General features: G+C 33.9%; 1 protein-coding gene across 4 annotated transcripts in view; it reads right to left on the bottom strand.

The window, feature by feature from the left end:
* LOC116425852 (parathyroid hormone/parathyroid hormone-related peptide receptor) overlaps positions 1-24,592 on the bottom strand; it is a 95,157-nt gene that overhangs the window by 13,911 nt on the left and 56,654 nt on the right. For all 4 annotated transcript variants that reach the window (XM_031974076.2, XM_076374203.1, XM_031974075.2 and 1 more), the window contains 2 exons: positions 14,757-14,856; positions 3,022-3,128 (listed from right to left, as the gene is read on the bottom strand). In XM_031974076.2, the coding sequence (XP_031829936.1) occupies positions 3,022-3,128; positions 14,757-14,856 (207 nt within the window). The remainder of the gene's footprint in view (positions 1-3,021; positions 3,129-14,756; positions 14,857-24,592) is intronic.

Below are 24,592 nucleotides of genomic sequence, written 5' to 3'. Positions count from 1 at the left end.
TATAACATTGTGAATTTCTGGGTAAGGCAATTAATTTTTCTTTTGTATTAACATTACTTCATTTTCCATTACTACAATAATACATTGTCTTGTTTATTAATCCAGAGGAATTCGAAGCAAATGAACGTTTTATTCGTTCATTTATACAGCATTCTCGTTTTTCAATATTTAATAAAAATGAATATAAATGCTATTTGGTTCTTTGGAGTTTGAAGTTAAATATTGCTCTTCTGTTAACTGATTGCTATGCTTTGGAATAAAAGTAAACAGAGAGAGAAAAATTAAAATAAAGTTAATTGAATTGTCTGAAATGTTTTATTGCATTACGCGTGAAATATATGGATTAATTATTGTAAATTTAATTTGATGAATTAAAGACAAAGATATCAGAAAATTGAGAACAAGGAATTTTCGGAAATTTTTTGTAAGAAAACTGTAAAATGTAACAATTTAAAATTTCGTACTCTTATTCAAATTCTTTTTTCCAAAAATTTTTGATTTCTCCAAGATTACATAATACATAAATATTAATTGTTTTTGAGTAAAAGTGTTTGTTTGATTCAAAGTTATAGCAGTTGCAGTAACAATTTTTAAACTACTATAATACAATTATTTTTATTGGCAATTAGTAGTAAATTTTAGTGTAAATAACAACTTTTTGTATAAGATTCGTCAGTTTCTATAGAATTATTATAACATACAGTAAATATTTTTACTTTATAACGATATTGTATGGTCTACAAACCATAATTAACATTTACACGAAGTTTGAATTTCATAGCTTTAGCAGTTTCCGTCAGACAAACGTACCGAGATCGTTTTATCTATTTGTAACTTCGAGAAAGGACCTTTAATGTAACTATACAAAAGGGCTTTTCAGAGGATTTCAGGGGTTTGACTAACATAGAACCTAAACTTCAGGCAGAGAGAACCTTTGCGGCTTTGTGGCAAGTGCTATTTCTGAATTATTCAGCTTATTGCCTAAGTTCTTGACTTCCAACAACTTTGTTCTGCGGTTCGTGCGTGTAGATTAGTTTATGAACTAAGTTCTTGTTGTTTACTGTTACAATGGAATCTAATTTCTACATTTCTCACGATTTAGTAGTTTACATTCATATCACAATTATTATTTTGAACTTTGGTCATTTATTATTTCCAGAGATGTATCCTGTAGACGTATAACAATAAATAAAATAAAGGAATTATACTATACAGTTAGTACTACAATTACTTTCAAATGTTTATAGTCTTTACAACATATATATAGAAAAGAAAATAATTGAAAGTATTATGTAAAATGTAAATTAAGATTTCTTCAATATCTCAATTATTTAAGTTTTTATAAACGATTGAAACCAATTTTTTAGAATAAAAACAGGTTTTCGTACTTCAAATGATTGCCATTTCTATAATAATTAAAATTTCGGAAGATCTGTACACTACATTTTAGATAACATATTTTTATTTATAAATCCAACAAAATTTTTGTCTTCGGATGTTTCGGTTTGCAATCGAGTCCGCTAACAATGGATATTTTACGAGAAATGGTTTCGAAGCTAGCGAACAGCTGCACCATTTTATAAGATTTTGGCTTAGAAAAAGTATAAATAAAAGTATAAGTATAAATAATTAACAAAAAAATTCCTAAATTTTACCTATGTTTAGAACATCTTTCAGTGGAGTTTCTTCTTAACCTCTTACCCTATGATTCCATTTCGAACTGTCATCGATCTGACAAACTTGTTATTAATAATTTACTGAAAATAAAAGAAATCTCCAGTCTTATTCTATGTAAATATGTGCTCTAAGGTATAATTGTTGATAACAGAGGAATAACACCTAATTCGCATTGAAATAAATTAAATATTTGCTTTGTTAACACGTTGACTGCTGCGAAAAACATCAGCGTATTATGTATCACTTATCCTTTCTACATCACAGATACAAAGCAAGAATTATTAATTCTTTGATATGAAAATTCTTATATTACCATATTATCTAGTTATTTACGTCACGGAAAGTTTGTATTCGAAATCAATTATCTTCTAAGACATAATTATCTTCTTGTAATTTGAAAGCTCCGGTCATCGGTGACCGCCGTAGCAGTCAAAACGTTAACCGTTTGCGGACGAAGATTCTTTGAAACGTACAAAACCTTAAATAAATAAAGCTAAATTATATAGCAGTTGCTTAATTAACACGTTCCCTGCCGCGTGGGCGCATGCGTATACGCCCTACGCGGCGTGGTAGTCACTATTTTTTACTGCGATTTGTTTTAAGGTTAAAAAATGCGGTTCCCAATCGGTAAGAAACTGCACTGTAAAAGTTGCAACATTCTGTAATAATTGTGTGGATAAACCACATTTATGTTTGCCATGTTTTAACAAAGTTCACCGTAATATTCCTTCCTGATTATATACAAACTTATGACATAAATATAATATTAAATATATTTCAACTAAAATGTTTTATTTTAAACTAATATAGACATCATAAAAAAATATTATGCCCGAGGATGCGACTCGCTCGGTAGAGTAATGTTCAGCCAGGTATTTATTAAACTAATTCCTAAAAAAATAAATTTATTGCTTTGTTGTGCTATGCATCTTAAACTATACACCCTTTTCTTGACAGTTATGAGTTTTGCATTATTTTAATCATTGTAAGGCATACTCCAGAAACGAAACAATGCAGTTGTAAAGCGTGGGGCGCATACGCCCCACGCGGCCTGAACGGAGTCTTCAAAAAACGGTCTGGCAGGGAACGTGTTAATAGAGAAAAAGGAAACTAAGTGCTGATCTCTTGCTGTTCAAGTACTTAAATCATTCGTTTGCCATTTAGTCTTCCAAATATGAAAATTTCGTTTCGCCGGAACGTAGACATTCGTTCGCAAAAGGTTAAATTCTATTTGAAATTCTCACCACGAGTTTTATACAGTAATGTAAGGCAAGAGGTTAATGATTGGAAGAATTCGTTCAAAGTGGGACCAAGTGGCCGCGAAATTTGAATTTTAAACATTACCTGCACGTCGAAGCCGGCGATATAAGACGGACAGGACGAAATGGCGAGATCCCCAGGTGCGGTTGACGGCCAGCACAATATTTCGTCCCATACTTCCGGGCACCAGCCTGTTTCATAAAAATCATTTTTTCTTTTAAGTCTGTTCACGTGTGTCGTGTGCATTTATTAATTTTCTCTTCGCTCGAGATACTTCTTTTTCAACACTAGAACCATGTATTGATCTTTTCATTATGATTGTTATGCAAATTTGTATGGAAATTATAAGAGTATACTCTTTCAATTTTTGCTGATGTTTATTAGCAGATTGCGGATCTTTATGTAAATTGAACATTTTGAGAATGTTATTAGAGATTAGGATAAAGAATGGTTTTTTCGTACGAAAGATTATAAGAAAACTTCGAAGCAATCAATATTTATTTTACAATCGATATCTTCTTTTTTGTTTAATGTCGATTTGTGTTTAACTCTCTGAACTAGTTAAAATTAAATTTATCTGTTTAAAGTATTTACTCTTTTTGATATAATTTGTTAAATAACTATTTAGTTATACTAATGAAATAATTGAATGAACTTTATTTAAGAAAATACTTCGTTTTATTATTTGTATATTTTTATAATCGCTGTTCTTTTGGGTATTGTTTATATATACTTATAATTTTATATTATATCGCATGCAATCGGTGGAATTTCGACCTTTCAAATTTTCCGAAAAGACATACAGATCTATTCGTTACATTATGTAAGCGAAATGACTATTTTTTTCAATAATTTGGTAAAAGTATCTGTATTTACAAGTATAAATATATAATTTTATGTATTTATGAAAAATATATTCGATTAAAATTGTAATTAATATTTTATAAAGTATTCTAAAATATTTAACACACTTGTATTGTCAATAATTGCAAAATGAGAAAACTATAACCAGTAATTTTGACGGCTACGATAGTTTTAGTGGTAATCAATACTTTTTTATTAAATTTGAGTCAACAAATATGAGTAGAACAGTTTGAAGGAAATTACACAATTTTCTTGCTCTTCTTTTATAGAATAAAGAATTCCTGTACGATTTTTTTGCTAGATTTGTTGGTTTGAGAGGATTTTAATGTTGATAAAAATGGAGTTTGTAAATATTTTCTGAAGAATATATATTAATGGAAGGATTATTTTTTAGCAAATTCAGAAACGAAACCATTACTTCTAGCTGTCAGACCAAACATCCATTCATTCAATTGACAATGGAACGTGTCTGTTATTCTGATAGGATTTCGTCAAACGACGACAATGGTTTTTTCCATCGTAAAACTTCCTTTTACCATGAACGAGGAAACCGGAATTGCTTTTCCAAAAATTTTTTCATGTCTGGTAGTAACTTTTATATTTCTTCGAAATTGTTCAAATAAATCCAAATGCATTCAAATATTGGAAAATGTTTATGTACCACTCACTTTAGAGCAAATGGACCTAAAATTGTAATAATGTAAGTACGTGATATTATATGATAGAACACAAGTACTGAATGAAAATCTTTAGACAATATTGTCTAAGAAATAATTTCATTAAGACATTATTCACTAAAAATTACTTCTGTTAATAGCAGATATGTAAAAAATAACTCCATTCAGAAATTAGTCACAAAAATGATTTCCCAAGATGAATATAATTTAAAAGCTATCCAATTCTCTAATTAATTTCCAAAAACTAATCCATTTTAGAAATTGTTTAATTCTCTAATTAATTTTTCAAAATCAATACAATTAAAAAATGATCCAACTCTGTAATTAATTTCTGAAAATTATTACAACTAAAAAATTATCCAAGTTTCTAATTAATTTTTCAGAATAAATACAATTCGAAAGCTGTCTAATGCCTCAATGTGCCTTTCAAAGTTAATACATTTCAAGAACTCATCTTCAAAACTCAATTTCACTTGAAAGTACATCTCGAAAGAGGAGTTTCCTTTAAAATTAATCTCCCGGAAACAACGTCTACAATGAAACTAACTTCCCGTTTCTTTTCTCAATCACTCGAATACTTCGAACCATGAACTTCAAAAATCACTTTCCCGGTATTCCCCGTTTCTTAATCCCCGGTCCTCGATGCCCAACTTTCCGGTTAGTTTATACACCTAATCCATTTGACGCGTTCGCGAATCGGGAGGATCGAGTGTCGAATTTAAAGCTGTCGGGAAACTGCGATGAATTCCGATTCGCCGAGGTGGAACCGGAAGTGGGCCGCACGTGCCTGGAACCTTCGGCGATCCCGAAGAATGTAATATCGTTCTTGTTGGATCGAGGAAGAGCAAAAAAAAAAAAGAATGAAACAGGAACGTGACTGTTTACCGCGCGATGTTTCAGATTCCAGCGTTACCCGCCTAAATATCACAAAACTTAGGAGCCAGTAGTGGCGTTTTCGTGAGCAGGATACAGTTTTTTACTCGAACATGGCTCGACGAAGTAAGAGAATAGACAAAACGAGACTAGCGGCGGTCGAGACTCGATACTTCGAAGCTACACCGCAACTAACACTAGGTTTACGGGCATTTATTGTACAGTTTATTCTATTGTTCCTAGAACAGTTGACATTCGCCTATTTAGATTTTGAAAATTATAAATTTAAAAATAGACAATTAGGATATATATTCGTGTAACCGGATCAACCAAAACCGACCGAAACATTTACCAAATGATGTTTACAAAATTCAGTGTGCGTCAAATTGACGCGCTCCGTAAACCTAGTACTAAACAAAAATAAATAAACATAAGAGAAAATTTCATTGTCACTCGTGTTCACCTCAACTTTATAAATGTAACACCAATGGATTGCTGGGATTCTTTGGATTAAAATGAGTCCAATCACGAAGCAAATCGGACTAGTTTTATTAATTTTGAAAATTCGTATATTTAATTTTGTTTGGGCTCGTTTTCTCGACTACTCGTTAATGTTACAATTATTAACACGTTGACTGCCACGGCGGTCACCGATTACTTGAGTTCCCAAATTACAAGGTAATAATCATAGCTTGTAAGATAATTGACGTTGAATTAAAATTCTCTGTAGCGTAAGTGACTAGGTAACAATGTAACGTAAGAATTGAGATAGGAAATAATTAATAATCTTCTTCTTCATTTTTGCTACAGAGGGAATACGTAATACATAAAACGCTGATGTTTTTCGTGGCAGTCAACGTGTTAAGATACAACGAAAATGACTGCAAATGCAATTTTCTTTATTGGATGTTTACTTTTCATAATCGCAGCATCTTATTGATGTGTCTTTTTTCTTTGCTTTGTATTCTTTCTCTATCTTTGGCTACTGAGATGAAGTTTTGAGTACGGATTTTAGTGTCATTTAAGCAGGCATCATTGCAGTTTCCGGCCCGGTGGAAGGAACGAAAGATTCTATAGGCGAAGTTTGATTGCGGGCTGCACGGAAATTCCGCTGCCAATCTCGCAAGATATTTGAGAGAATATTGAGTGAATGCAAAAATTTCGACGTTTTTTGGAGCAAGTAAAAATATCACTGGACTCATTTTTCTCTTGGGAATCTAGAACATTTTTACAATAATGGAACATGGGAGACAGTAATTGCAATTATGGGAATTATATAATTGATTAAGTCAATGAAAATATTTGCGAGACTCTTCTTTTTATTTCTTATACAAAAACGTCAAAACTTTTGCATCGATCCAATGTTCTACGCGAGAATTTAGGCAATAAAAAATATTTGCGGGACTCTTCTTTTTACTTCCCATATAAAAACGTCAAAACTTTTGCATCGATCCAATACTCTGCGCGAGAAAGTTTTCGTTTCATTTGACTAGCAGGGACAATCTGCCCGTGGGGATTTTCAAAATTTTGTTCTCAGGAATTAGAGGAAATGCTGGCCAAGATATTGGATACCGTAGGTTTGTTTCTTGGGAGTTTTCGAAGCTATGATTGCTTCTGGAAGTTGTGATTATTGTTTTGCGAATGGAGGACAGGTATTTCACTTGAGAAGTTTTTATTTTTCGAGAAGTCTGCATTAATTAATAGATTGACAATGATATTATTCATTTTACTATATTCAAGAATTTCTTTTACAAATTTATTTTTACTTTGAATGTTAGTAGAAATTTCTTCATTAATTTATATTTCGCTAATTTCATTATTACGGAAATGGAACCGGTTTTCACTAAGAAATCGGACACCGTGCGTCTATCCTGTGAATAAGCGAGTAACTAAAAACTAAGAATAATTTCCAGTAATAAGAAACTAAGTACAATATATAGTTTATCCCATACATTTTTAAATATTTAATCAATTCATTTTTAAATATTTCCATAATAAAATAAATTATTAAACGTTTGAATCAAATGTAATTTAAAAAAACTAGATATCTATTAATTTTTAATTTATACATTTTCACATATTTACATAACGAAATAAATTACTGAATATTTGAATTAAATGGAATTCGAAACAACTAAATATCTAATGTATATAATATATTTGCAATGAAATTAAAAAAATATTTAACAATATGCAAACAAATTACAAATGCGTAACATTTATTGTGTATTTTTTAGCAATAGGGAGGCATAACTTTCGAGTACTATTGTTGCTGACTATAAAGGTTATTGTATAAATTGAATTTCCTTGAACGGAGTTAATATAAAAGAGTCACTAACCCCATTACTGTTCGACGAAGTTGTAATTGATAAGTGGCCCACGTTGAGATCGATTTTTCATTAAGCGATTAGTATAGAAATATGCTTCCCATCACCCGGTGCTCCATCATATTTAATTGCCCTTCGACTTCTCCTTTCCGGCTTGTTGCCTGTCAACTGTTCCTCTTCCGCGTCACGGGAGATAAAATATCGACCTCCCCTCTTAATTAGTCTCGAATTAAGGCGATAAATATCCCGAATGAAACGGTAAATAATAACATTAAACGATAAGTCCCGGTTGTTCTCGTCGAAGGAAAATATTCGATTATAAAACAAAAGAGTGTGATTAAACGAGAAATAATTGGTCGAGGCAGCGTGGATATAAATGGAACGATTAGTTAACGAATATAATTGTGTTAGCGAGAAAGGGAGCAATAATAAGTCAGTCCATTTGTTTACCTATTTTCATTGCAACTTTTAATGTTTTTATGCTTCTTTTAATTCATGCGATTTTCCTTGTCTATTTTGTATTTATATCAATTATTATTAATTCTCTCAATATTCTATTTTATAAAACTTAAAGTTATCTGGACTGAAAAGTTTCTTCCGAGAATTCAACGATATATAAATAAAACAAACGATCAATAACTGATAATTATCTTTAAAATATTTAAAATTATTTTTCTGATGAAACGTTCGGTAAGATACTGTTTCAAGGACAGGCGCCACCATTGCAAACAGAATAAGAAAAGAAAGTGCAGTGATTATTAGTAACTGAAAAGCAGTACAATAATTATTAATGATTTTTCAAAAATAAATGTTGTAAACTTTGTAACATTACAGAATGTAACTTTCAATGGAAATAGGAAAAGAGAAATACCAAGAAATGTATATAGTAAATAAACGAAAATGTGCGTACTAATTACGATCGGTGCTTACAGATCAAACGATACCGTTAATTACTTGATTTTCCAGGAACGCGTGGCCCTCATTACGGAAAATTTGCTGCGATCACAATACACGACCTGACAATTATCGGAATCGGTGGCTCAAAGTTTGTGTCGAAGCTATCGTCCTGCGATTCGCAGTCAGACGCCGCTGCTACCGCTGACCCCCAGTTACAGGAATAGGAATCCATTAACGGTCGTGTGTGTGCGCGTCGAAATCACGTTTAGGCATTTGCATATGCAACGATGCAGTCACTTTGTCGGCACATTTCTCTTTTCCGCGAGCTATTACCTCTCGCGTCGTTCACCCATCAAATTTCTCCCTGTTCATCGCGTGCAGTCTGCGAAATAGGCTTTGAGCGCCTTCTGGTCTCTTTGTTAGTGTAGCAATGACTCCGCCCACTTTCGTGATAGTAGTGATAATAATGATTATGTGAAAGTAAGAAGAAGATAAAATATATATCGAAGAAGACGAACTAATCGATAAATGAAAACAGAAGTATGAGAAGTAAAGTTCATATAGTTGTTTTCGCAACTTTGTGGGAGGAGCAATGAATCCGCCCACTTCTATGGTAGTAGCAATGGTAACAATTCTATAGTAGTAAGATGAAGATAAAATATATATCGAAGAAGATGAACTAATAGATAAATGAAAACAGAAGTATGAGAAGTAAAGTCGTTTCCGTACCTTTGTGGGAGGAGCATTCGCACCGCCCACTTCTATTCAATATTAATAAGAACACATAGAAAGAGAAAACATTAATTAAGTATAATAAACTTAAAAATAAATAAATTTCGAGGTACAAGATGTAAAATTCATGAGCTGTTTCCATTATTATATGGGAGGAGTCACGCTCCGCCTGTGTCTGCAACAATAATGGTAATAATACGTAGAAATAAGGAAGAGAAAGAAAAATGAATGAAGGATAGTAATCTCAGAAATTAATAAAGCATAAAATGTATATCCTAATGCTTCTTTTATTCTTCTGTGATAAAAATGATAACTCCGCCCACTATGATGGTACTAATAATACGCATAATTTACGCAAGAAGTAGATAATTTGTATATTAAAGATAATAAACTGACAGACGCTACAAAACGGAAGCGTGAGTAATAGAAGTTATAAAACTGCCTGTATTCCTCCGAGGGAGGAGCTATAACTCCACCCACTTTCATGGTAAGAATGATAATAGTATTATTATACAGAAGTAAGACGACAAAATGTATACTAAGTAAGGATAATAAATTGCCGAATAAAGAAAGACAAAAGTATCACTACTAAAATTTACAAATCTACCCTCACTCTTAAGAAGGAGGAGCTTAGTTTTGTTCATCTTATAATAACAATAATAATAATAATAGTAATAGTATTTTCGGTATATAATAAAAGTGTGTGAGGTAGAAACTGGAATAAAAGAGTATCATAAATTAAATAGAATATGTGTAGAAATTATTTGTATTCACAAATCTCTTCTCACTTGTTGGAGGAGGAGCTTTTGCTCCGCTTATCATAAAAGTGATATTTAATAATAACATAAACGAACAACGAGAAAAGCGTAACCTCAGAATACTAAAATGTAGGAGACGCAACAGCCAGAAATATGAGAATACAGAAAAAAGAAGAAAGTAAATATTAATTAATTAATGGACTGCGTGTAAAGGGGAGATTCAAGCATTTGAGAGGCGTTTCCATCACGAGACAGAAATCCATGGTGTTAACTGTAGATCGAGGCAACTTGTAGTTTCAATGACGTTCTGTTCAAATATTTGCCACCGTAAGTGAAATTCCGTTTCGGGAAAATGTCGGGGAATACCCGAGAATTTCAATTTTCTACCCTTTTGTGATCAGATAACTCAATCCTTTGACATATTAGTTTATTTCTCGATTACAAGAAAGAGCACCTTGAGCAATTTCTTTATTTTAAAATTCTATTTCGGGTAAAGTCCCCACACACCAGGAAATTTACAACAATTAAGTCAATTCAGAAGAATTACCTATAAACGATAAACATCGTTTACCATATAAATACAGAGATCTCATATAGAAAGGTTCCAAGAAAAATGTAATATTTATTTTAATGAAAAAGCATAAACAAAATTTTATTCCATGACATTTATTCATGACAGAGAAAGCTCGTATTTTATAACAACAAATATAATATTTCCAGCAGAAAATAAAAAAGAAATCAGAAAGTATATTTTTCATACATTCATTACGTAAATATTACACGAGAAATATTTTTCTAGTTGTGTAAAAACTGTTCGTTTCATCAATTGCACCCTCAGTGGTGTTGATTACGTGCCAAACTCCCAGCAAATCGACCAGGGTTCGATTCCATAGAGTGTAAAGGGGGGGATTCCCGGAATTTACATTTTTATGTGTGTTTTTCACATTAGAATTGTCTGAAACGCGTTCTCTGGGTGATCAATAGCTTTCTGGATTCAGCGAATTATAAAATATTTCCATATTCCCGGCAACGTTGACTAGAGCATGCGATGTTCCCAATATTTTCCTCCCTCCACAGTTGGACGCAACGTGTCACCCTCTACACAATTGGATCGTATTTTAATAATGGTATAATGGAACGCTTTCCACTGAGATCATTCAAGAATATATTATCCTACATCAAAGCTGGTAGAGAGAAAAGGGTTGGGAGATAAATTAAATTCCATTTCTACGAACCCCAGGCTTTATTAATGATTAATAATTATGGATGATCTTGTGCCACCTGTATTTACCGATGGAGTGAAAATTAGATATTACTAAATAGGACAACGCTATATTCGACAGGCATTGTGTTTGTAGCCACAAGGGTATGCTTTTATCCCTTTTCCAATACTCCAACAACCCCCCTAGAAGTGTGAATCTGAACGAAAGTAAGAGAGTGTTCGCGAGGCAAATAAAAAAATCCTTCTCCCCGCCCTCGTGAAAGTTATACGGAGAGATTCTGTGAGAGGGTCAAAATATGAAGAAGAAAATCCGAAAATGATTTGGCTTCGAAAGAAAATTGGGTATCGAAGGGGGAAAGATGATTTACCGTCGAAGCCCTTTTCTCAGCAACGATAAATAACCTAAATAACGTTTTAGAGGGTATAGGACTTTTCCTAGAGAAACTGCAAGAATATTGTAGAAGAGAAAAAGGATGATTGGAAAGGAAATGAAAAATAAAATTCTTTAAAAGAGGGAATAAAAAAGGAATAAATTAATTTTTACAGAAAATAGTATTATTAACACTAGGTTTACGGGCATTTATTGTACAGTTTATTCTATTGTTCCTGGGGAAATTGATATTCGTTCATTTAGATTTTGGAAATTGTAGATGTAGAAATAGACAATCAGAATTCATATTCGTGTAACTGGATCAACGAAAACCGATTAAAACATTTACCGAATAATGTTTATAAAATTCGACCTGCGTCAAATTGACGCGTTCCGTAAACCTAGCGTTAACACTATACCTACCAACACTTCACGTATACCTATTCCTTCCGCGACCGGTCAAACGACCGATCTTTAACACAACTTATATTTTTTAGTATAGAATGAAGATAATAACCAATTTGATAGTATAAAAGTACAGTTTCTTTTATTCAGAAGTATATAATGTATATTTCATCCGTTTTCACCGCATTTTTAGATATAGGCTTCTCGATTGTACATTTTCCACATATGTACTTTTTACATTTTAGACAAACTTTGTTAGTCTTACTGTCTTTGCAATATCTTATCTGGCATTTTTTCCGTTCACGTGAACCTGTACTTGTATTTGTGACGGGTGTTGGTTGATCTTATTTGCCTAGCTGTAGCACTTTTTGATATTCGATGGCAAGTTCTTCTGCCAATTGAAATAAAAATTCTCGTCTCGAAATTTCTTCTCCCGTGGTTTCTGTGTATAAAACCCATGCATTTATCCCAGCTAAGTGTAGGATATTGAAAAATAACAGTAAAGATCATCTCCGACATTTACATTTTACCAATTTTGCCGAGGCCGATAGACGAGCGAGAACTGTAAACACTTGGAAGTGCCGTAAAGCAGTCCCTGGAAGGCACTTTTCGGCTAAAATCATGCCACAACTGCGTTACCTTTCGTTTGTAACGACTTTATAGTTTCGGAATTGAGTCTTTGAGAGAATACTATTACAAAAAGATATAAATCATTCTGCCGGTCAAATGACCGGTCGTGGTAGGTAAGAGAGACTACAAATTTTTCTCAGAAAACAAACAATAAAAAAAGAAGTGAATATTGAAAAATCTATTATACGTATATTCCAGGAAAAGTCGTGAAGTTTAAAGGCAATTCAATTACGTTGTATATAGGAAATTCTGATAGAAATTTTAAAAACGGTCATTTGACCGGTCGTGGTAGGAATAGTGGTAAGGTCTTCAAGGATATAAAGTAAAAAATTGTTTATTAAGGGGAAAAGCTGCTCAAGAGCTTTTCTCAGGATGAAATAGATAACCTAAATAACGGTTAGTGAGAGGATGTATATGAAAAGGGAAAAATGAGAAATTGAAAAAAAGAAGTCCTCGCAAAAAAAATATCAAGGTGCACTATGCTGTGAGAAATATATTAACCCTTTGCACTCGGCAGTTTTTCAGTAGAAATATTTGAACATTTTCTGATGAGATAAAGACGACATTATTTGAAACCAACTTAACGATAATTTACAGATAAAATAAGCAAAAAAGCTATTTTATTTAAATATTTCACATTGCAACACAAAGTTTAATTTAAAATAGTAAATATTCAACTTCATAGTTTTGTTGTATCAAATCAAGTAGTGACTGAGAGTCACCTTTCGAGTGCAAAGGGTTAAGAACTCCAAGGATTTAAAGTAGAAAAAGAAAAATGGCGGAATACATGGAGTATGAAATGAAAGTAAAATTACTGTTAAGGGAAAAATGTATCTTGGATTCTCTAACTTCAAAGTTCTAGAATTCTCTTGAAGTAACAAGGGAGCAATTGAGAGGAAAAAATGAAACTCGAGAATGTATGGAATACGTAATACACAGGAAAATGACACTGTTCCATATTCAAGTGTCCTTTAATTAAAGGAAATAGGGTGAATTAAAGCGAAGCCAGTCTGCGAGGTGTATAAGGCTCCATGTAATGGGAGTCGAACGCGAAGTCGAACTGCTTTCTATTTCAAACATTACCACTGGTATCATTTGCCGCTAATTACTAGACCGACTGCGCGGAATACTGTGAAATCCCTCATCTCTTTCATTAGTATCGAGTTGACATGAAGTTATTCTAGTGATTTTATATCGTATTCTTTGTTAGAAGCTGGTCTGAAAAGTCCGCTGAGTCTTGTTGTGACATTTAAATATTACATCCATGTCTCAGCAAGTTTTAATTACTGACTTGAAGAATTGATGCCTCTAATTTTAATTATCTTTGACAGTATTCCTATTCTCAGTGAAGTTATTAAAGCATATCTGAGATTCTCAGTGGATTCTGAAGAAATTTTCGCAAGGTTCCAAGGAGTTCTTGAAATTTTGAAAGAATTCCTGAAAGAACTCCTTGGAACCTTGTGAAAATTTCTTCAAAATCCATAGACATCTCAGTGATAGTTCTCAGTGATAGTACAGCCCATAAACATCTCAATGATGCTTAAGAGATTCTGAGGAGTTTCAATCATTCTCACAAATCCAAATAAGACTCTTAGTAACTAAAATAAGATCCAGACTATTCTTCTAATGGATATTCTTATTTTTGCTACAGAATATTATATAATAAGTATCTTCACATTATTCGCTTTTAACCCTTTGACTGCCACGTCACCCGAATACGGGTGACACGGGAGAATTTTGAGGGTTATTTAATTGGCAATCAAAGTGTTAAATCCAGTGATTCTCAATGAAACTCTCAATATCCCTGAGATTCTCAGATATCTCTGCTTCACCGAAGAACTCCATTTTTTCTACATGTAATTTTATAGGAGAATAAAATGGATATTAAAATATCAATTAAAATGACTAATTATAAATGACAAATTATTATCAGCATTACCAATAACAAAGTGAATTACTTAACTTTTAAAGTAAATCATTAAGAATTAAGTGTAACAAAGAGTATAGAACTCCATTCAACGTGTTTCATTTCAACGTAACTGTCCAGTTTAATTGAAAACTCACCTGTCATCGAAATATTCCCCTGGTGACATTGTCTCGCTTTTATCTTCAGTATCTCTTTCTGTATATTCGGGCTGTTCGGTTTATTAAAATCGATATCCTCCTGCAACAAATAAAGAAGAAATGTTAAACTGTTGCCTTCTCTTCTTCTCCCTGGATCTTTCGTTTCAACTTGCGAACCATCGTATAAAAATTTCTACTCCTCTTAGTAAAATGTATCTCGCCCATCAGTAATAATTAAAATAGCGTTTCGCATGAGAAACATGATTCAACTTCTTACTTTTCATTATCGCCGGTTGAATCTTTTTTAGAAAGAAATTGCAACGGACGAGCTCGCGTAGATGACTAACAGTAATAAGAAGGGAGAACCTTTTAGCGTAATAAACACAACATGGAAATTGAAAGATGTTAACAGATTCCAGATCAGATATTCTGTTGCTTATTATGCTTAGCCATTTACACTAACACCCATAATTATAATTATCATTATAATTAATCATACAGTATGGACACTTTATCTGTTCTTCACACAGCGTCCCACTGAAATGTTAAAATTTTATATTTTGATAAGAATTACATTTCGATGAGTAACATTCTGTAATAATCCTATCTTCTATCAATAATACTACCAGTGATTACTATACAACATAAGACAATATTAAAATAATACAAATAAAATAAATTGCTGTTTTAGTTTCGATTATCCATCGCCGACTCAAACGTTTCGTTAATCACAGAACTTATTATGCGTATTTAGTGTTAATGTCGGTTTTAAGTATTTTCAGGTTATTGCCCGTTTAAATGTCTATTCGATATGCAATAATAAAAATAACGAACGTTACAACCATCTTGCTCTAAATATATTTTACTTAATAAAGATTTATTAAATATTCCTGTTCTCACAATGTTTACTGAAAAAGATAAACAAAACAAATAATCGTAATGAATTCATCGAATGAAAAGATAGAATTAAGTTCCGAATTTAACAGAAATTGGAACGTATCAAACCGACATAGAAAACTTGAGATACCTCGTCCGTAATGCGTTAAGGAAGTTTCCAACGGAGAATAGGATTCAAATGCGCAGTCTGTTAACTCCGCTTTTGTCCGTTCTTTCCTTCCACGAGTTCGAGGACTCTGGGTAAGGGGGAAGAATGCGGCAGGAATCCTAGTTAAATCAGTTCGTTGCGGATTCGAGTAACTGAAAAATGTTGCCGTGGGTCCTTGGCCACGGTGGAGCTCCGCGGAATTTCTCGTGTTCAATTGGGAACAGGAAAGCTGCTCGCCGAAGACAATTCTTGCAAAAATATTACATACCCAAGTATTTCTGCGAGAGAAGATCTGTTCTCTTGCATGCTATTTTCACGTATGCTGCTTGTGCGCTTGTATTTTTGAATCACACTTGATAAAGTGTCACGGAGATACTGACGACGGGTGTAAGAAAGAATTGTTGAGTCCAAGGGTGCTTCACAGAACAAGGTTATTTGAATAATGCTTGAAAAAATGGAATGACAGATATTCTAGGATGTTTGTGGAATTCGAAAAATATCGAGAGAGTGGTATTTGTAATATTACTGTGATTGTGATAGGACTTTAGGGGGTTTTAGAATAATTTTTTGAAGAATTTTAGATAAATGAAATTTGAATTTTAGAATGCGAATTGCTTTGGGAAAAGTGATTTAAGGTAATTTAGAATATTCAAGGAAGTACTAATAGAATGTAGATCCTGGGAAATTCTGAAGGATTTCCGAAGATTTAGAATATATTGGGAGATTTTAGAGAGTCCCAGATTTTGGGGATTACTGAAAAGCTCAGGAAGTTTTAGAGGATCTTAACAAAAGTCAAAGGATGTCAGAAAGCCCTAAGAACGTAATTTAGGAAATTCTCGAAGAAATTCTGGTAAAGCTTGAAGGTGTCCTTAGAAGTCCTAAAAGAATCAATGATTATAGAAGGTAGGTAACTTCAGGGAGTTTTGGGAAATTTTATGAATCCTGAGAGGAAAACAGTCTCAATAAAAAGTGGTCTAAAGAAATCATGGGGAGTCTCGGAAAGTCCTGTAAGATCCTGGACGATGCCAACAAATTTCAAGGAGTTCTGGCAAGTTTCAAGCAATTTCAGGTTATACAGAAACTCTCTTTTTCTCCGTACAGAAATCTCTAACTTTCCATTGTCCAAGAGATGTTATTGTTATTATCTCCATATAAACACGATGATTCCCAAAGATGTCCAAAACATCTAAAGACCATTAATCGAACCCCAAAATATCCTACAAACCCTAATGACATTTCAAGTACTATCATAACGATATTGATCTCTAATTTTCATCATCGTCCAAGACATTTCACATTCATCTTCTACAAATAAACACAGTGATTCTCAAAGAATATCTATAGTACCACTAGACCTTTAATCAAATCCCAAGATACTCTAAATACTCCCAGTAGTATCTCAAGCATTATCACGACGATATCAATACCTAATCTTCAGCATCGTCCAGGATATTTCATTACCATTATCCCCAAATAAGTACAATGATTCCCAAGAAAGTCCTATCGATGAAGAAACATCCAAAGACCTTTAATCGAATCCCAAAATATCCTAAAAACTCTTAATGGCATTTAAAGAACTATTACAACGATGTTAATCTCTAATTTTTGTCATTATCATTATTTCGAAATAAACCCAATGTTCCCCAGAAATTTCCAATGCATCCAAAGATTTTAATAAAATCCCAAAATGTCCTAAAAATCCTTAATGACAATTCAAACCCTTAAGAACTATCATAACGATGTTAACCTCTAATTTTTCTCATTATCATTACCTTCAAATAAACCCAATGTTCCCCAAAAATATCCGAAACATCCAAAAACCTTTAACCAAATCCGAAAATATCCTGAAGACCCACAATATCATCTCAAGCACACAAACGTATTCTTATCAGCACCCTCTTATACCTGTCTCTCACAGTCAACAATATTTCCACCTAAACCCTTGTTGACCAGCCGGCATTCTAATGGTATTTCCCTCGAGCACGGTCCGGCGGATCCAGCAATAAATTCACCCTTCGATTGAAAGTAAACAGCTGGTGCCAGCCGAGGAGAGGATCGTGTCGCGGACGGTCAGCTAGAACCAGCGAAGCCAGAAAAGTCTTTCCCCCCATTCTACCTTACGCCTTCCCCTACCTCATTCATCATCAACGGACATCAACAACCCCCACAGCCACCACAGAACCCTATACCAACGCCACGGAGAAGGTAAGTACTAACTGTGCAGCTCTCGCGTCCAGAGTCGATCTTAAAAACTAAAAAGTGCAAAGGGACAGGAGGAATCGATCGCACGCTCCACGTCGGACCTTCCAGGAAACATAGTAGCAAGAGCCTCCGCGTTCCCGAGATTCGGTAAATCTAAAAAGCCGCCATTGCGTAGAAACGAAATTCAACGTCAATGTTCGTTACATCTCATCTGTCGTGTTCCGCCTGCTGCCTTCGTCACATGTTTGGCCAATAACACCAACTGTTGTTCTATAGCTATTGACCCAAGCATCCTAAGTGTAAGAGACCCCTTGCCTCTTGTCAACTTTTAGGATTGACTAAGGATGTAAGAGCCGCATAAAGATCCGAATGTTTAACTTGTGGCAGTACGTCTCCTACTCCGCCAATAAAGGGCTACCGACACCTAAGAGCCTTTCTCGCTCCTGCTAAGTCCGGAAGCTTTTTGTATATGTAAGGTCCGTAAATATCCTATCCTCGTCCCTGCGTCTAAAGCACGGGCCTACCAGAAAGCCTTACTAATGAGTCCACTGGTAGATCATGGAAACCGAAACCCTCTGTCCTAACCTTTTCAAACTTCTTCCTCGTTTCAGTAATTTAACAGGCAGCTCCAAATGTCTTGTACATACCACGGAGATCTTGATCAAACATCACAATCCCAGGCTGAAGCCTTACCAACATAGCTTCCTGAAGATGACGAGTCTTATGGATAGTTTACATTGTAGACTGTTAGTAGCGGCGAGATGCTTTCCAAAGCTCTACTAACTATCCAGGCTAATGCCGGATCAGTGTGGGACGCTGCTCGCACGCCGAGATTCTCGGGAAACCCCTAGCCTAGCATATGCCGGCATGCGACCACTGTGAAGCTAACGCCATGATTTCTATAGACCACCTTTTATGGAGACTCCGTTTTCCTCTCAGGATTCATAGAATTTCCGAAAACTCCCTGAAGTTACATAGGATCCTCTCGAACCGCCTAAGATCTTTTGCACCTTCTGTGGTCATCGATTCTACTAGAACTTGTTAGAACACCTTCAGGTTTTTCAGATTTTCTTCCAAGATTTTCTAAGTTACTCTAGTTTGTTTACCTTATTAGAACTAATCATTTAGCTCGCCAGAATGGGAATAATTAACACGCTGAATATCATGGGGGTCACCGGTGACCCCCAACCAAATCGAATTAATATAGTTCACTCAATTAAACGATGATTATTTAGAAACATTTCTATATTACAAATAATGCAACTTAATAATATAATGCAATAATAATAATGCAATTCAATCAAATAATTTAACCTTGTGCGGACGAAAATACTTTGAAATATACAAAGTTTCCAACAAATGAAGTTAAATTAAATTACTCAATTAATAGGAAAAAGGAAACTACGAGCCGATCTCTCGCTGTCAGAGTAACTAAATCATTTTTCTGCGACTTAGTCTTCCAAATATGAACACTTCATCTCTCCGAAGTCTCAACGTTCGGCCGCAAAGTGTTAATATTAAATTCTTTCCGTTTTGTGTATTTGTTTCGTCGATTTATGCTACAAATTCCGGTTCCTTATATGCTACTTTTGGGGAGTAACCTTTGTCTATAGTCTATGTCTGCGTCATAGGCTGAACGTGAAAATTGTCCAAAAAAATTTTCAATGCGTCACGACTGCATCGTTACAGGTTTCAACGTGTGTGGGGCTGATGGAGCTAACGAGAGAGGCGGACTGTAGCTCGTCCGTTGGGCTAGCTCAGAGATCTTGGGATCCCCAATTCCCATACCGCAGTCGCTATGTGGCTCCTGAGGGTACTGAAAACTGCACAGTGCTTAACCCCTTGTGCTACAAGAACAAGCGATGAAGACTTTCAAAATGATTCAACAAATATATGTAGGAACTATCCCGGACGAGCCCCCAATATTGCAGGAATTATCCTGGGGGAGTCCTCGATGTTGCAGGATATTCCCTTACAAGTCGCAAGATCTTTACAGATCACTAAACGCTCGCTCGCCGATTACGCAAAGTTTCGCCCACAAAGTCTCGCACTAACGCCTCGCTCAGAAGTCTCGCTCAAATAATACGCACCAAAATGTCTCTCTCTAAAAAGCTATTGAGTATCTGCCCTTATAATGGTATATATTTATAAACAGGAGAACCATATCTAGTAATATGCAAAGTTTCAACGAAATCGGTGATCCGAAGGCCTTGCACTCTCCTTGTCAGTTCATTTGATTTCAAAGTGAATATTATTCTTCTGTAATCAACTATTACACTTAAAACGAAATATAGGCACAACATATGCTTAGAATTTTTCTCTTTTTCCAATAAATTACCAATGACAAAGTAGCTATATCGATCAGGGTTGAGAAAGAAATCATAAGCCAAGGGGCTAACTGTATTCCCGTCAGTTTCGCTGATCTAGCCAAGCTAGCTAGAACCCATAGCGAATGAGCGAACAAATTCGCCCAACGACCGGCTGGGTTGATCTGGTCAATCACGACGGACAGAGAGTGGCGTGCATTAGCCGAGGCGGCGCTTAAAGTGTGTCTGTTCTCGAGGGGCGTCGTAAAGACGAAAAAAAACAGAGCACGTCGCGACGTTCCGTTTATTCGAGCTTCCTACCGCTCTTGGCCTGTTTTCGCTTTTGGACTGCGAGATGATTCCATGTGATGATCGAGGGTTAGGGGTTCTTTTATTGGGAAAATTAAAAGGATACGCAGATCGCTGCAACAGTTTCCGGAATCTAGCTTCTCCTTTGTAGTATCGTAGGTTCAAGACAGTGGGACAGCGAGTGTTCTAAGGATCATAAAAGAGAAACGGACTCATGGAGACCAGGCCCAAGGGTTGGTGGGTTTTTTCCAAAGGATGCGTAAGCGAGGATGATGAGTGCGTGGTGGCGAGAGTGGGGTGCGTTTGAGGATTTGTTGGAAGTGCGAGTGAGAAGAATGCTTGTGGGGGAGAGAATGGTTTTTAAGTGCGGATGGTAAGAGATTTGGAAAGAGTTGCGTTGACTAGAGAAGAGAAAAGACCTGTACACTGCGAGCTATATCGTTTCTATTTATTTGTATTTTATTCAATTATCTATTCCTGTGTTTTTTTGGAGATAAAACATATTTAAAAAACCATTAATACCACACCTTTTATCAAGGCATTTAAAATTTTGATATAGCATCGTGCTGTGGGTCTTACAGGGTGAGAAAGGCAATTTTCGATCGATGATCTGATGGGAAAGTTGTAAAAATGAAGTTCACTGTATTTCGAATGATTCCTGATTTTAATTAATCACATCTTCGAAACGAATGCGTGAAACTGAAGAAATCTAACGCCGGTTTATAAAGGATGAATGAAATTCAACTGAGGGAAACTGTTGACTTTTAACGCTAAGTTTAGGGGCATTTATTGTACACTTCATTCTATTATTCCTAAAAGAATTGATGCTCGCTTATTTAGATTGTGGAAACTGGAGATTTGATAGTAGGTAATTGGGGTACATGTCAGTGTGATCGCATCAATCAAAATCGGCGTAAACATTTACAAAATAATATTTCTAAAATCCAATATGCGTCAATTTGACGCGTTCCGTAAATCTAGTGTTAATTCACTTGTCTACTGTCAATTGGTTTGATTTAGAAAATATTCGATCGAGGGTTAGGGTTTTTTCTATTGAGAAATTCGTAATTGCACTCGTTTATGAGAAGAATATTGTGAAATTTAGAGAAAGATGGAGATAAATTGAAAGGGATTATCGATTTCTATATGATTCACTTTCAGGCTGTGAGCAGATTCAATTTGGAAGAAATTTGGTTTAGAGTTACAGATTTCTTGTCAACAGATTTGAAGCTTTATTTATTTATAACAGAAAATACCGCAAAATCTATAGAACAATGAAAGTAAACTGAGAGATACTGTTGACTTTTAATTCACTTATATACTGTCAATTGATTCGATGTAGAAAATATTTGATCAGGAGTTAAGCATTTTTTTTAATTAAAGATTCGACGATGTGGTGATTTGTAAAGAAAATATTGCGAGAAGCACGAAATTAAACTGGGTGATTATAGCCTTTTCATTCAGCGACGAATTGTAAACTCAATTAATTTAAAAGATACTTGATCACAGATAGATTTTTTTGTTAAAAAATTACCAGTTGTATTATTTGAAGCTGTTTTTGGAGAAAGGGTCTATACATTTTTTTTGGTGAATCACTTTTTACTTTCGTTAACCGTCATATGTCTAAGAATGTACCTCTAAAATTTCACTTTTAAAAGTAACCGACAATTCACATACAGTAACATAGTGAAAAAACTTAAACCAAAAATATTTATTTTACTTGATGCTTTTATTCAAATTTTACAAAGAAAATATTGCGAAATTTAAAAAAAAATGAAGCTAACTCAAGAGACTGGGAGCTTTTAAATGGAAAATTATCTGAGTTAAATAATACATTGAAATATTTTTTATTTGCTTAATGAAATATTAATTTGGAGGTGTAAGATTTTCCCTGTCGAAATATTAAACATGATGTGTTTCTAACACAACTTTGTCAACTGGTTGTTTCTACCTCTGAATGTGTGAATAAAGTGAATGGGGAAGCTTCGTACGCTTTGGTAACGTGATTTTCACGATGAATGGTGTAGCCTCCAGCGCCAAAGTATTAGAAAATGCGCGCGTTTCGCATAGTTTCCCCTTTGTGAATCCTTCGAGCCTTCTGGGTATCGTTTCTAGTTTCAAACTGTACCTAAAGCTCTCAGTACGTTAACATAGAATCGATATACAATTATATTAATGACCTAACACACAGAATGCATCAGAAACAATGAAAATAATATTCTTGTATCATAAACAAAAGCGGTTATTATTTAGAAAAAATAAAGAAACCCAACAGAAATTAAATGAGATAATAAAAAGAAATATATGTATATATAAACAGTTTATGTTTTGTCGGGTCGTTGCTCAGTCACTGTGATATAAAGATGTTATAATTGCATTTCTGATTGAACAATTGAATAAATATTGTCTATATAAAATAACATTTGAATAAATATTGTTTATATAAAATATAGAATATACGTTCACATTATTTTCTAACGGTACCTGTATGAGAAATAGCCACAAAATCAATTGCAGTGAACTGATGAAAAGTAATAATATATCAAAAAAAGATAATAATATAAATATAATAATATAAATATATATAATAATTCAAATAATTCTTATATTATTTTAAGGGAAGATATAAAATAATTTTCATTATCGTAGGAAAAAGTTTAAACGTCAATGCATTTGTTCGAGCAAGAAGTGTAACTGTTTCGAATTTTTATCTGAATTACTATTTCAATGCGGATTTTCCGTAGAACTGATAGTATAAAGCTGGACAAGGATCGATTTCAAGGCTTCTGGTGTCCAGTAGCTGACATTGTGCATTTGAAATGGATACAGAATCAAAGGGGCAGGCTCGTGTATCATCGGAATTCAATGCAACAGACAACGTATGATTTTGAACTACATCGCTTTTGACTGTTCTGAATAGACTATTATCTGATGTTTGAAATGATATTTGAAAAAGATACATATAATGGTCTAAGTCGTGCTGCAGAGTCTGTATTAGAATATCAGTAGAAAAAACAATTTTCTGAACCACATTAAAGATTTTGTATAAATTATTATTAGATTACTATTAGATATTTGGATATTTTATACAAATTTATATAATTTTAAGAAATTTTCATACATTATAAATGTATGAGGTTCTCCTGTGTATTCATTGTAATATCGAATAAAACATAATAGGTAAAATATTTAATATTCGATGGAATATTTATCAGTTATCAATAATTCCCAAAGCTTGCAGTTCTAAAAATGTGAAAAATTGTTTTTCAGAACACGTTCGATATACGCGTTAATATCCAATAATACATATAAATCAAAATACCTAATATTTGATGAAATACTTATTAATTTTAAATAGCCCAAAGGAAAAAATTATTTTTTATAGAACGTCACATATTAGTTTTAATATTGAGTAATACATAAAAGTCAAAATACTTTAAAAATCATTTATCAATACCGTGAAAGTTTTCAGTTCTAAATAAAAAGTTATTTTCCAAAGAAACGTTCGATATTAATTTTAATATTGAATAATACGTAAAAGTCAAAATACCTTAAAAATCATTTATCAATAGCTGGAACGTTTTCAGTTTTGAAAACAAAATTTATTTCTCAAAAAGACTTCAATATTAATTCTAATATTTTGTAACACGTAAAAGTACAAAATATCGAATATTTCATGGAATATTTGTCAGTTATATAATAAATAGTCCAAGGGCAAACGTTGGTTTTCAGATAGCATTCGACACCTTTTTGACCCGGGTGGCAGCGGAAGAACGAACTTCCGGTTCCGGTGACGTAGAAGATGGACATAAAATGGTGGGAGGAGAGTAAACTTTAATTAGGTGGCTGCTCGAGGGCGATTGTAATTGTTCTTTCTGTCTTTACCGGGAATAAATGGGTGGGACGAGACTGACGTCAGAAAATGAAGAAACTTGGAAAATTAATAATAAAGGAACTTGTTTGCCCGAGGATGG

The sequence above is a fragment of the Nomia melanderi genome, chromosome 2 (genome assembly GCF_051020985.1).
Source record: "Nomia melanderi isolate GNS246 chromosome 2, iyNomMela1, whole genome shotgun sequence".
Lineage (NCBI taxonomy): Eukaryota > Metazoa > Arthropoda > Insecta > Hymenoptera > Halictidae > Nomia > Nomia melanderi.
Note: the sequence above shows the minus strand (reverse complement) of the source record. Positions and strands in the feature narration are given on the sequence as shown.